We start from the raw sequence: 12,107 nt of genomic DNA, 5'->3' as shown, positions 1-12,107 counted from the left end.
CATCCCCTTCTCCTCCTGCCCCCAATCCCTCCCAGCATCAGAGTCTTTTCCAATGAGTCAACTCTTCGCATGAGGTGGCCAAAGTACTGGAGCTTCAGCTTTAGCATCATTCCTTCCAAAGAAATCCCAGGGTTGATCTCCTTCAGAATGGACTGGTTGGATCTCCTTGATTGAACTGGAGTAATCTTGGGGCAATTTGAAGTCATCTCAGGGCACTTGCAGCACAAAAGTTTCCAATTATTTACCACTCTCTACTCCTTTTTTTAAGGAAATGACAACCCACTCCAGTATTCTTGCCTAGAAACTCCCAAGGACAGAGGAGCCTGGGGGGTTCAGTCGGTCCACGGGATCACAAAGAGTTGGGCATGACTGAGCAAACATGCACTTCTCCTTTTGTAATATTATTATGTAATTACTTGTTAATATCTGGGTTTTTTTCCCCCACAGTGTCTGTTTCTTCACTGCTGTACTGTGGTGCCTGGTATGGAGTGGGCATGCAATGACCAAAAAAAGAAATGAAGTTCGTGATTTCTATCTTTGATAATATATTTAGAAAGCTGTTTTTAACTTAAGCCAATTTTTATTTTTAAAAATTAATAAGTGGACCTGATAAAATAATTCCAAATATAAACAGATATATCATATAATGTGTTATATTATATAGGATCAAATTTGCATCACTCATGCTGAGACAACTGCTCCCATCTTAAATGACTCCCATCCAGTCTGCCATCTCTGCTACCCAAAGTTAGCCACAATTTCCATTTCTTGTGTACCATACAGGAGTATACAAAATTATATACATGTATTTGTATCTACTTTTATATTTCTCTTTAGTGGAAAACCACCATCACCATTGTTAGGAAGCTTGGTTTTGTTGACTGGTTTATCTTGAAGATCATTCTGTATCTGTAGATAGATATGGAATGGTCTATGTCTATCTATAGATAGATAGTTCCACCTCATTTTTTCATCACTATATTCTGGTATAGATACAGCAACATTTATTTAACTAGTTCCTTATTCTTGGACACTGAAGTTATTTCAAGTGCTTTGCTATTCAGTTCAGTTCAGTTCAGTCGCTCAGTCGTGTCTGACTCTTTGCAACCCCATGAACCCCATGGAGCATGCCAGGCCTTCCTGTCCATCACCAATTCTCAGAGTTTACTCAAACTCCTGGTGGCACAGAGGTTAAAGCGTCTGCCTTCTGCCTCCAGTGCGGGAGACCCAGGTTCGATCCCTGGGTCGGGAAGATCCCCTGGAGAAGGAAACGGCAATCCACTCCAGTATTCTTGCCTGGAGAATCCCATGGATGGAGAAGCCTAGTAGGTTACAGTCCATGGGGTCGCAAAGAGTCGGACACGACTGAGCGACTTCACCTTCACCTTCACCTTCACGTCCACTGAGTCGGTGATGCCATCCAACCATCTCATCCTCTGTTGTCTCCTTCTCCTCCTGCCTTCAATCTTTCCCAGCATCAGGGTCTTTTCAAATGAGTCAGCTCTTCACACCAGGTATTACCAACAAAATTAATACCCATATGCATACAGTTATATGAATATACATTTTACCTACCACATAAATTCCTAAAAATCCAACTGCCAGATCAAAAAGTGTCTGCATTTAAAAAATATTTTCAATGGTCAAATTATTCTCCAAAGAGGCTGCACCAAATGTACACTCCCGTCAGCAGTGGTGTATCCATGATTCTGCAAGTAACAAGCAAATAGTGAGTAACTAAGCCTTTCAAGTAGAGACATTTTCACAGTCTCCAAAGCCAGAAGTCAGGTTGCCTTCCTCCTTCCCCTCCACCCCTGCCCCAAGAGCCACCCAGCTGCAGCTTCCTGCCAAGTTCCTCCATGTCACATCCATCACTTCATCCTTCCCTCTTCACTGTCTTGGCTGCAGTTGAGGTCTTCATTCTCTGTCTCTGGAACCATGTCTGTGGCCTCCCCATAGGGAGAGTCTTAGGTCCCTAACCAGGCAGCTCCGTGGTAAAGAATCTGTTTGCCAACATAGGAGACAAAGATGCGGGTTTGACCCCTGGGTTGGGAGGATTCCCCTGGAGCAGAAAATGGCAACCTGTTCCAGTATTCTTGCCTGGAAAATTCCATGCACAGAGGAGCTTGGCGGACTACAGTCCATTGGGTCGCAAAGAGCTGGACAGAACAGCGCGCACACACACACACACACACACACAGTGTAGCTTCCAACGGGTGGCTGCCAGGTTTGCACGTGCCTCTGTCCCGCTCAGTGTCCCTCTGTGGCACCCCCTGCCTGCAAGGAAAAGGCCACCTCCTTGGTCTGGCTACAGATCTGCATTATCTTGCTCCTGCTTTTCTGCAGTGTCATTTCCCCTCCTTACCCCCTTGTGTTCAATTTCGAAACTGTCACTTCCCACGCTCCCTGGTGTGTCCCGTGAGGCTTTGGCTTCCTTTCCCGTCGGACCTCCCTGCACAGACCACCTTCCCCTGAACCTTGCCTCCTTCCCAAATCCTTGGCAAGAAGGATTTCCAGGCTCCCCATGTACCCCCAGGGGAGGTTAGGGCGTCCCCTGTGCTCCTCCCCCATGTTATCTCTTGCCCCCCCATTTGCAGCATTTCGGGTTTGGACAACATGTTCAGATGTCTATTCTCCACACTAGGATGTGAGTTCCTTGAGAGCAGAAGCGCATCCTAGTCATGGCCCAGTGCCTGGCACCACAATCCATGTTGTTGCGTTGAATTCTGTGGATGGGGGTGGGGGGAGTGGCGCGGGGGGGCAAGGCAGGCTGAGGTCTCAAAGTTGGGAGCGGTGGTGACTCTCTGCCGTGACAGGCCCTTCAGGATGCAAATCTGGGGCGGGGGGGCGAGTGTTTCCATGGAGAGCAGGAAATAGAGCAGGACCCTGAGGAAGGCCGGGCAGGAGGCAGGGAGGGCTCGGTGTTGACCGGCCAAGGGCTCTCGGGCTTCAGCTCAGACTGGGACTGGAGCTCAGGGTGGCGAGCGAGGGTTCTGCGGGCTCTCCTCCCGGGTGATGGCTTCGTGACGCTTTTCTACCAGGAAAAGTAGTGAGGAGAGGGATGGGGGAGGGGCAGCATCACACACACGCTGCAAAGACCTGGGGCGGTGAGGGGGGGGACACAGCAGCGTCTGGAGCGCCAGGAGGCTGAAGTCACAAGGTGAGGGGATGAGGGCTGGGAGAGGCAGAAAGTGGAGACGGGGGTTGGGGGGGGGCTTTTGGGGGGGGAGGGGAGCTGAGCACCGGAATCAGATTTGAGAGGGGTAGATCTTCCTCCCCCCAGTGCATGGGGGCTTGGGGGAGAAACTACCCACCCCCGGGAGAGGGCCTCGTTCTAGGCCGGCCCTCATCCTTCCAGCCCCGGGCGCGTCGGGGAGAGGGTGGGATGTCTGCGCCCAAGCAAGGGGTCGGCGGGAGAGGCCCGGCGCCGGGGAGCCAGGGCGTCCGCGAGGACAGAGAGGCCTCTAGCGGCCAGCAGGCGAGGGCGAGCCGGAAGGGCACTTCCTGCCAAGGCCCAGGGCGGCCCAGTTTCGCAAAGGAAGTTCTGCCAGGGCCGGAGGGGCGGAGGCAGGAAGTGGGCCGGAGGCTCGCGCTAGGGTGCGGCCGGCGGGGAGTGAGAGGCCGCGGCCGGGAGCGGGGGAGGGCCGCGGAGGTGAACCAGACCGAGCCCGCGGACCCCGCCCATCCCCCGCGGAGCCCCGCAGCCGGGTCCCGCGGTGCAGCGCTGCTCGCGACGCCTCGGCAGTCCGCGGGCGGCCTGGGTCAGCCGCGTTCCAAGTTCTTCCGTTTGGAGTTGAACTTGGCTTCCCTCTAGCTCGCCCCATTCCCCTCCACCCTCTGGGGCCTCACGGGTCCCTCCCCTCCACTCCGGGGCGGAGACCACACCCCTCCAGTCTCCAAATACCTTCCAGGGGCCTCTCCTAGGGACGCGTTTCAGTTCGCCTCAGAGCTAATACTCTGTGGAGTCCTCCCGATGGAGGCATTATTTAATCACTTCTGCAAAGAGGGGCAGAATTAAATAACAGATGAACTCGGGCTTCCCTGGTGCCTCGGCGGTCAAGAATCCGCCTGCGAATGCACACGATGCAAGAGACACAGGTTGGATCCCCAGAGAAGGAAATGGAAACCCACTCCAGTATTCTCGCCTGGGAAACCCCATGGAAAGAGGAGCCTGGTGGGCTATAGTCCACGGGGCTTCAGAAGAGTTGGACACGAGTTAGTGACTAAACAGCAGAGATGCACTCGGACCCATTCAAAGTTTGCATTTTCAGGCTTGATGCCCCTGGAAGGGTGAGGGCAGCCCTTCCCTCCAAAGGGTTTGCTGAACAGGTGTGGCTTCACCGGACCTCCCCCCAACTTCAACAGCCCCCTCCCCATCAATAACCACAGAGCCAGGATTGGGGGGGGGGGGGTCTGGCTTTCGCTTTAGTTCTTATCAAACTGTGGGGTTCTCCGTTACAGAGAAGGCACTTAGATGGGAGGGTCACCCGAGTCAGACCAACTTTGTCCTCCCTCCCACCCCCAGCTCTCTGGTGGGGAGGGTAATGACATGTCCACCTGACATCCCCCTTGGCACTGGTATGTGGGTCCCCTTAACCGTTAGGCCTTTGGGAGAGCCCAAGGCCCTGGCTTCCAGACTCAGCATTTGGGGGAGGGATTCCAGATAAAGGACTCAGAGCTGGTAGGCAGGACATCCTGGGAGCTGCCCCCAGCCAGCAGGGGGCAAAGCAGAGGGGCTGCAGGGGTGGGGTTGGCACAGGGGCGGGGAAACAGCTTGGCCAGGTTTCCTGGAGACCACCAAACCCCACAAGAAAGGTCCCACCTCCTACAGATCCCCTAAAGGCACCAGTGAAGTATGGGGTTGGGGTGGGGAGGCACCAGTTAGGTGGTCTAGAGAGACCCACACACAAACTCCGCTGGTGGACCTGCACAGCACTGGGCACAGAAAAGGTGCTCAATAAATGTTTCTTGAATGAATGAATGAACGGAGCAGAGAGGGTGTGAGGGACAAAGGACAGGGCCTGGGGCCCCTTGGGCCAGCCTGTTTCATTCAGAAAATAGTAGTTTAAAAAATGTAAAAATCCTTTCCCTCCTCCCCCCCTCCCCTAGTTTATGGGCCCAGGGAAGGGCGAGGGAATAGTGTCTCTACCTGGACTTTTCCCTCTCCCCCTCCCCTAAAAGTCTATATACACATATACATATTTATACGGCACCGCAGGATACTGCCTGGGCCCCCACACGGAGCTGGGGGCACCAAGCCCCAGGGCCTCCAGGCCGGCCAAGGCAGAGGTGAGAGGTTAGAACTTAGGGCAGTGTGGGAAGTAGCCCTCAGCAGCTGGTGAGCCCAGAGTAGCTGGATTCTGGGGTCCTGAACAGACCCTTGCTCCCTTCACAAGTGGAAACAGATCAACCCTCAACCCTCCCCGCCCTAGGCAGAGGTAGGGTGAGGGGGGCCTGCAGCAGTCCCCAGGGAAGAGGTGGGGAGACTGAGTCCTCCCCCACCAGCCTAGATTGCAGCAACCTGAAGGCTGTTCCTGGCAGAGCTAACCTGGATTGTGGCCCTGGGAAAATCGGCTGGGAAGAGGGCTCTTTGCAAGGCACTTGGTGTCCTCTGTTCCCAGATTTGGGGGGGGGGGGGGGGGGCGGGGAGGGCGGGTCCAAGGCAGAGGGCGGCTCAAACCCTGCCCCTCCCCCAAGCAGAACTGGAAGGGCCCGAGGGGCCCAGTTTGGCAGCAGAGAAACATGGCGGTGCAGAGAGAAAGGAAGGAAGGGGGAGAGGCATGCAGAGCCCCACGGGTCCCCCAAGGAGAAGGTTCTAAGGCACTGACTCAGGGACCCAGGGGCTCATCGCCCTCCGTGCAGCCTGCTGCCCCCTCCAGAGCCTGGCCAGGCTGGTGGGGGGCAGGGGGGGCGGGGAGACCCCGCTTTCCCGTGGCGCTGAGTTTTCTTAAGGCAGAGTCCGAGTGAGTGGGGTGCAGGTGTGGTCAGGGGCAGGTCTGAGCCCCGTGGCGCCTCACTAGCTGCCTGGCCGAGGCTGCCTGAGCACTGAGTACACGTCGTCCACACGGCTGAGCTGCTCGAAGAAGGGCAGGAGGTCGTGGAGCTCCGTGTCACTCATGTTGTCGAACCATGAGGCCACCGGTACCTGGAAGATGGGTGCGGGGCAATGAGGGGGGCAGGGGGCCCTGGGCACCCTCACCCACAGTTTCCCAGTAAGTCGCACTGACCACACAAGTCAGAGCAGAGTTTTAGGGAAACATACTCAACCTTGCATGTTTGAGCTGTCTCTTCAGTCGTGTCCAACTTTTAGGGAGCCCGTGGACTGTAGCCTGCCAGGCTCCTCTGTCCATGGGACTCTCCAGGCAAGAATACTGGAGTGGGTTGCCATTCCCTTCTCCAGAGGATCTTCCCGACTCAGGGATCCAACCCACGTCTCTTATGTTTCCCGCACTGGCAGGTGGGTTCTTTACCACTAGCGCCACTTGGGAAGCCCTTACCCTATTGTGTGCTAAGCAGTTGGACAGTTTTGGTTCATTTTTTTAAAGTTAATTCTGGGATCCACTAACAGTTCACAACTGTTAGGATGAAGTGGAAACTGCTCTAGTGCCCAGCAAGGGACCCAAATCCACAGCAGGCCCCTTGTCCATGCAGGCAGAATGGGCTGAGTGACTAATAAGAGACCTGGGGCAGCTGTGGATGGACAAGGCGAGCGGGCAGCAGGCAGGGGCCACCGAGGAGAGAAAAGAGGGAGGAACGGAAGGGACCAGACCCCTGCAGGTCCCCAACCCCCATCCTGCCGGGCACTCACGGCGTTATCTGGATGGAAGACATAGGAGGCAGGCGAGTTGTCCAGGATGAGCACCCGACGCAGGTCTCGGCCCAGTCGGCTTAGGTCCTTCACGTAGTTCCCCCGGTGGAAGACACACGACTCCCGAAACAGCCGCGCCCGGAAGGCCCCCCACTTGTCCAACAGGTCAGCTACGGGGTCTGCGTACTGGGGGGTGGGAGGTGGGTCATCGGGGTTGGGGAGGGCGCCAAGAGGGACCCAGAGACTTCTGCCCAGAGGTCGTGTGTCGGAGGCAGACAGGAAGCAGAGGTGCCCAGGGAGCCCTGCGGAGGGTGGAGGGCTCACCTTGGCCAGGCTGGCGGTGAACAGCACGCATTCGAAGAGCTCACCCATCCGCTGCAGGAACTCATCGACGTGGGGCCGCTTCAGCACGTAGACCTGGGGGGTGGGCCAGTGAGGGGACTGCCGGCCCATGGGCCTGGGCAGGGTGGGGCCGGGTGGGGGGGCCGGGGGACTGCGCAGGAGTTAGGTGCAGGAGGCAGAGGAGCGCAGGAGGGCAGCTGGTCCCAGGGCCCGTGGGCTCCACTCGGCCAGCCACCCCCACCACCGCCGGGTAAACCACCCACCGTCCCGAAGAGGATCAAATAACCTCCGACTCCTGTCTTCGGGCCCTACCTCAGAGGGAATCACTAATTCCCACCCCTTCCTCCGCCAGGGCCTCGGCCGGATGTGGGGGCCGGGGGCAACCCCCTCACCCCAAGGCTGCAGGGCACCGGCCCCCGAGCCAAGTAATGGAGAACAGGCTGGACAGCACACAACCTATCCTGAATTACTTGAACTGGGTCCCGGGCAGGGTAGGGGCGAGGGGGCACCGAGGAAGACCCCCCACCCAACTCCCTGCAGGCCCTGGAGCTGGGCCAAGTCCCTGAGGGTCTGTGTGACCTCAGGCAAGTCTCACACCCTCTCTGGGCCCTGGACATTCCACATTTATCAAAATCCCGTCTAGGGCTCTCAGGACTGGTGGGAGGAACCTGGGGTCTGGAAGACAGATGCCAACCCTACCACCTCCCCCCCACCCCCAGCCCCTCACCTGGTGGACCACCCCATCAATCTCCACAGGAATGATGAAGTCAGCATTGTTCACTGGCTGCAGGAGGAAGAGAGCTGCTGGAATTGGGGCAAGGCCCACCAGGACCACCCTCCCAGGCCAGGCCAGGGTCTGTGTGACCTCAGCCAAGTCTCACACCCTCTCTGGACTTCTGACAATTCTACATTTATCAAAATCCCATCTAGGGCTCAGAGACCGGGGCCTGAGGGCTGCTGGGCAGGGGCCCACCTTGAAGGAACTGTGCACCAGGGTCTCGTCTAGGTCGATGACCACGCAGATCTTGTCCGAGTCCTGGGCTTTGGCCTCAGGGAGCAGGTACTGGACTGGGGCCTGCTATGGGGACAAGCAGGGAGCTGGTTGCTGCCACCTCTCTCAAGCCCCAGTCATTTCTCCTCCCCCAGCCCTCTTCCTGGAGAGCCACAAGGACAGAGTGGAGACACCAGCCCCTTCCCAGTTTTGCCCCTGCCAGCCCTGGAGCCTGAGGGTAGGCTGCCTGGCTCTCAGGGCTTCACTTCCTGACCTGGGAAACCAACGCAGAGGATAGCCTCCACTTCTGAAAGGAAAATTCAGAAGCCTCGGGGCTGGGGGCCCTCAGGAGGCAGTCAGGGTTGGGAAGGCCTGAGAGGGTGGAGGGCTTGGTGGGGGGTAGGGGACTTCACCCTCTTCCACAGGGCCTAGCAGCACGTCCTGAAGAGCCCCCTTCCCCTACACCCCCCGAAGGGCTGAGTCCAGGTGCCCCCATAGCCCCCACTTGGCCAGCACGCACCTTGGGGACGGCACCATTCTCCTCCACGAGCAGGGGTGCCCCACTATGGGCGGGCAGGGCCTCCCCGTCATCCCGGCAGACACAGCAGAAGAGCGAGTGGAGGATGCCCCGGCTCCGGGGCTTCTGAGAGGCTGCTGACTTCTGGTCACCTGAAGCAGGGAGGCCCAAGGTGGAGGCGTGAACACTGCCTGGCCTGCAGGGCTGTGCCTATATGCCCAGCTGCCAACCCCTGGGATGAGAGGGTCTGGCCATGCTTCCTTCACTGAGGGAGACACACTCAGGTGGCAGCCTGACAGTCTTGGCTCCAGGCCACCCCTCCACTCCCCACAAGTTCTTTTAATGTGGGTACAACGTCACCCACATTAGGGAGTGGGCTGGTTGGAGGCTGGGACAGGAGGTGTTTTCTCTTCCCAACAGTTTCCATCTCTGCTGGGGGAGCAGTGCATAGGGCACCTCCTGACACCCACCGGACCTGAGCAGGCCCTGGTCAGTGGGGCCCCTACAAAAGAGGGCTGGGGCTTGGGGCCCTGGGGCCCACTCCCGCCCTCCTTCCACTCTCCACCTCCAGAGGTCCAAAGTCCTCCCTGAAGCTGGGCCCAAACACAGGGGGTGGGGGCTTGAATCTAGTGTCCTGCGGCCATCTACTGGCCCCTCCTCCTCCGCCCCCACCCGGACCTCCAACCTAGATCCCGCTAATAGACTGGCCCACTCTCCACCCGACCCCCTATCCAACCCCCCACCCCCGACCCCGGACGGAGCTAGGTCCCGGCCACAAGTGGACAGACCTGGAGGAACTTCCTAGCCTCTTAAGCCCACACGAGGACAGGGAGGGGCAGACCCCCTAGACCAGAACCATCAGTCCCGGGGTGCCCGGCCCAGGCTGGCAGCATCTCGGGGCGCTGCGTGTATGCACAGACACGGCGCCCACCGGCTCGAGGAGCCAAGTGCGCGGTCCGATCACGCGTCTCCTGCGGGCGCGCGGGCGATCCTTAGAAGTGGTTGTCTCTCTCCGCGCCTCCACGCGGGACGCGGAAGTTTGTGGGGAACGTGGCCCTGCGTTAGCGGGAGATCTTTCCAACCCTCCCCAGCCCGCTGTCACCTCTGCGCCCCCTCCCGCGACCCAGCCAGACCGCGGCCCGGAGGGGGCGGAGTCTCAGCTGGCGGCCTGAAGGCGCCCTCTTCAGCACCCCCATCTCCCAGCCCCCTTGGCGCCAATGGGGGAGTAGGGGGGGGTACGACTCTTCGGCCTCGCGCACACCCAGTCTGGGAAACCTGGAGGGCGCCCCGTGCTCCACCCCTGCCTCAGTTTCCCCACCTCGAGCAGACCGAAGCGCCCCCAAAAGCGCCAGGCCCCGCCCCGGGTCTCCGAGTTTCTGCAAGTTCAAACTCTCACCCAGCTCCCCCTCCGGTTGGAAGCTTCGGGTCCCGCCAAGGCGGGCGCCCCGGGCGGCGGCGGCAACTGTCGCCCTCGAGAGGGTCCCAGCCCCCTCCTCTTTACGGCGCCGGGTCTAAGCGCCCTCCGTGCGCCCCAGTACCTTTGCTCCGTAGCGGGCTCCGCGCTTCCTCCTTGCTGATCTGAGTAATGACTGCCGAGCTGTCCATGGGGCCGGGCGCGCTCCGCTCCGGCCGGACTCTGGCCCGGGAGCCCGGCCTCCCCCCCGGCTCGGGCCGGAATCGGGGCGCGGGGGGGAGGGGAGGGGTGGGAGGGAGGGATCCCCGCGAGCTTCGGAGGGGAGGGGAGCCAGGTTCTAAGGGGGAGGGGGAGGGAGGGGGCGCGGAGGAAACTTTGTTACAACATGGAGTTTCCTCCCCGCGAGGCGGATGCAAACATGGAACCCGGGCGCCGTTTCAAGGCTCCCCCTTAAAAGGGCAACGGCTTCAGCGTGACCTGGACTCGGCCGGGGCTTTCATCACTTGAGGGGCCGGCGCTGCTCGGCGGCCAGGGAGGCGGGCCCGGCCAGGTTCCTGCCGCGCTCCCGGGGGCGCCGCCTCCTTTCCCGCCGCCCGCCAGCCAGCCAGCCCGCCAGCGAGGCCAAGCCTCTGCGGCTGCGTGGCAGGGCCGGCACCCCGGCCCACGGTTCTCCGCGCTGAGCGGCCCGGGACTAGGGCCCGCCCGGGGCGCCCGCGCCCGGGAGTGCCCCGAGGCAGCGCGACTCCACCTCTGAACATTCCAAAGGTCGGGGACTGGCAGCTTCTCGGTCTTCTCATTTGGGAAATGGGGATAACACCATCTGGTCTGAAAAGTGGGTCTTCTCTCCAGTGGTCGCAGGGGAAGTCGTGAGCGTGCAAAGCCTCTGCTGCACTTCCAAACGACTGTGCCGATCCACACAACTAGGTCCCTAACCGGACCGTGACCTACCCGCAGTGTCGGCCCCTTTCCCCTAAACCCGGAGCTGTAGGGTGCAGAAGTTCCAGCTGTCCGCCCCGGGGTGCCCCTGCCGACCTCTCCTCACCGGGCGCCCGGCCACGTCCACTCCCCATGCCCATCCCAGCCACCTGGTTTTCTTGCCTGAAGCCGAGGGCCTCCACGCCTCAGGGCCTTTATACGTGCTGTTCGTTCTGCCTGAATAGGCTTCCTACCGCTTCGCAGAGATAAATCCCACCGACCTCGAAGAAATGAAACCCTCCTTTTTCCCAGGCCCCCTCCTCTGCTTCCCACCCGCCGGCCCCTCTGTGGGGAGAGGAAATCAGGCCGCGGCCCCACACAGTGGGACTCGATGCCGGACCATGGGGACCACGGACATCCACTGGCACACCCGCTCCACTCGGGTCCGTACAGACTTCCCCCGGGCACGGGGCTCGCGTTTCCACGCGGATTCTTCGCGAGCAAAACTCCCGTGTGCTGCGCGGTGAGGTTTGCGGGCGGGGTTTGTTTGTTTTCCTGTCTATGAAGTTCCTTATACTTGTCGTTACTGTTTTGTGTTCACATTTTAAAAATATTAATAACGCCAAGGCTTGATAAACGCGCCCCAGCACTTCCCCCGCGGGCGGGGCGGGCGCGTCGTGTCCCATCCGGCAGCCCGGTGAGAGCGCCGCGCGCTTTCTCCCGGCCAGGCGGAGAGGGCGCCCGGGAGCGAGAGGCCCCGCGCGGGCGGCGGGTCGCGAGCAGAGCTGGCCCCAAGGCGCGTTCGCTTTGGGCCTGGGGGTCCAGGGCGGGGTGGGGAGGTGGTCGGGGGCTGTGGATCCTCTGGACAGCACGACTTGCCTTCTGCTTTTAGTTAGAATAATCGCCGACGTGCTGCGAGCGTTTACGTCTGGGTCCGGCTGTGGCTGCGCCCCTCATCTCAATGAACGACTTCTTTAAAAACCCGTTTTATCAGATAAAGAAACTGAGTCCCGACTAGTGAGCGATTCGGCCCGCCCTGCGGCAGGAACAGGGGTGGGATTCCGGCCGCAGGGCGGCCCCCCTCCCCTACGGTCCGGCTCCGGGGTGGCGCCTCGGCTTT

At 59.7% G+C, this 12,107-nt stretch overlaps 1 protein-coding gene across 3 annotated transcripts; it reads right to left on the bottom strand.

Annotated features, from left to right (window-relative positions):
• Nucleotides 1–5,633: 5,633 nt before the first annotated feature.
• On the bottom strand, nt 5,634–10,440 carry CTDSP1 (CTD small phosphatase 1). Of its 3 annotated transcripts, none has more exons than XM_052655104.1 (7): nt 10,197–10,440; nt 8,662–8,810; nt 8,124–8,225; nt 7,878–7,934; nt 7,133–7,225; nt 6,809–6,994; nt 5,634–6,145 (listed from the first exon to the last, which is right to left on the bottom strand). In XM_052655104.1, exons 1-7 carry the CDS (start codon nt 10,261–10,263, stop codon nt 6,017–6,019), a joined length of 783 nt encoding a protein of 260 aa, XP_052511064.1. In that variant the 5' UTR covers nt 10,264–10,440; the 3' UTR covers nt 5,634–6,016. The 3 variants fall into 3 exon arrangements, with proteins under 3 accessions (XP_052511064.1, XP_052511059.1, XP_052511072.1); XM_052655099.1 differs by having other exon boundaries at nt 8,124–8,228; nt 10,197–10,436; XM_052655112.1 differs by lacking the exon at nt 8,124–8,225 and having other exon boundaries at nt 10,197–10,439.
• Nucleotides 10,441–12,107: the final 1,667 nt, after the last annotated feature.

This window comes from Budorcas taxicolor, chromosome 2 (assembly GCF_023091745.1).
Source record: "Budorcas taxicolor isolate Tak-1 chromosome 2, Takin1.1, whole genome shotgun sequence".
Taxonomy (NCBI): domain Eukaryota; kingdom Metazoa; phylum Chordata; class Mammalia; order Artiodactyla; family Bovidae; genus Budorcas; species Budorcas taxicolor.
Note: the sequence above shows the minus strand (reverse complement) of the source record. Positions and strands in the feature narration are given on the sequence as shown.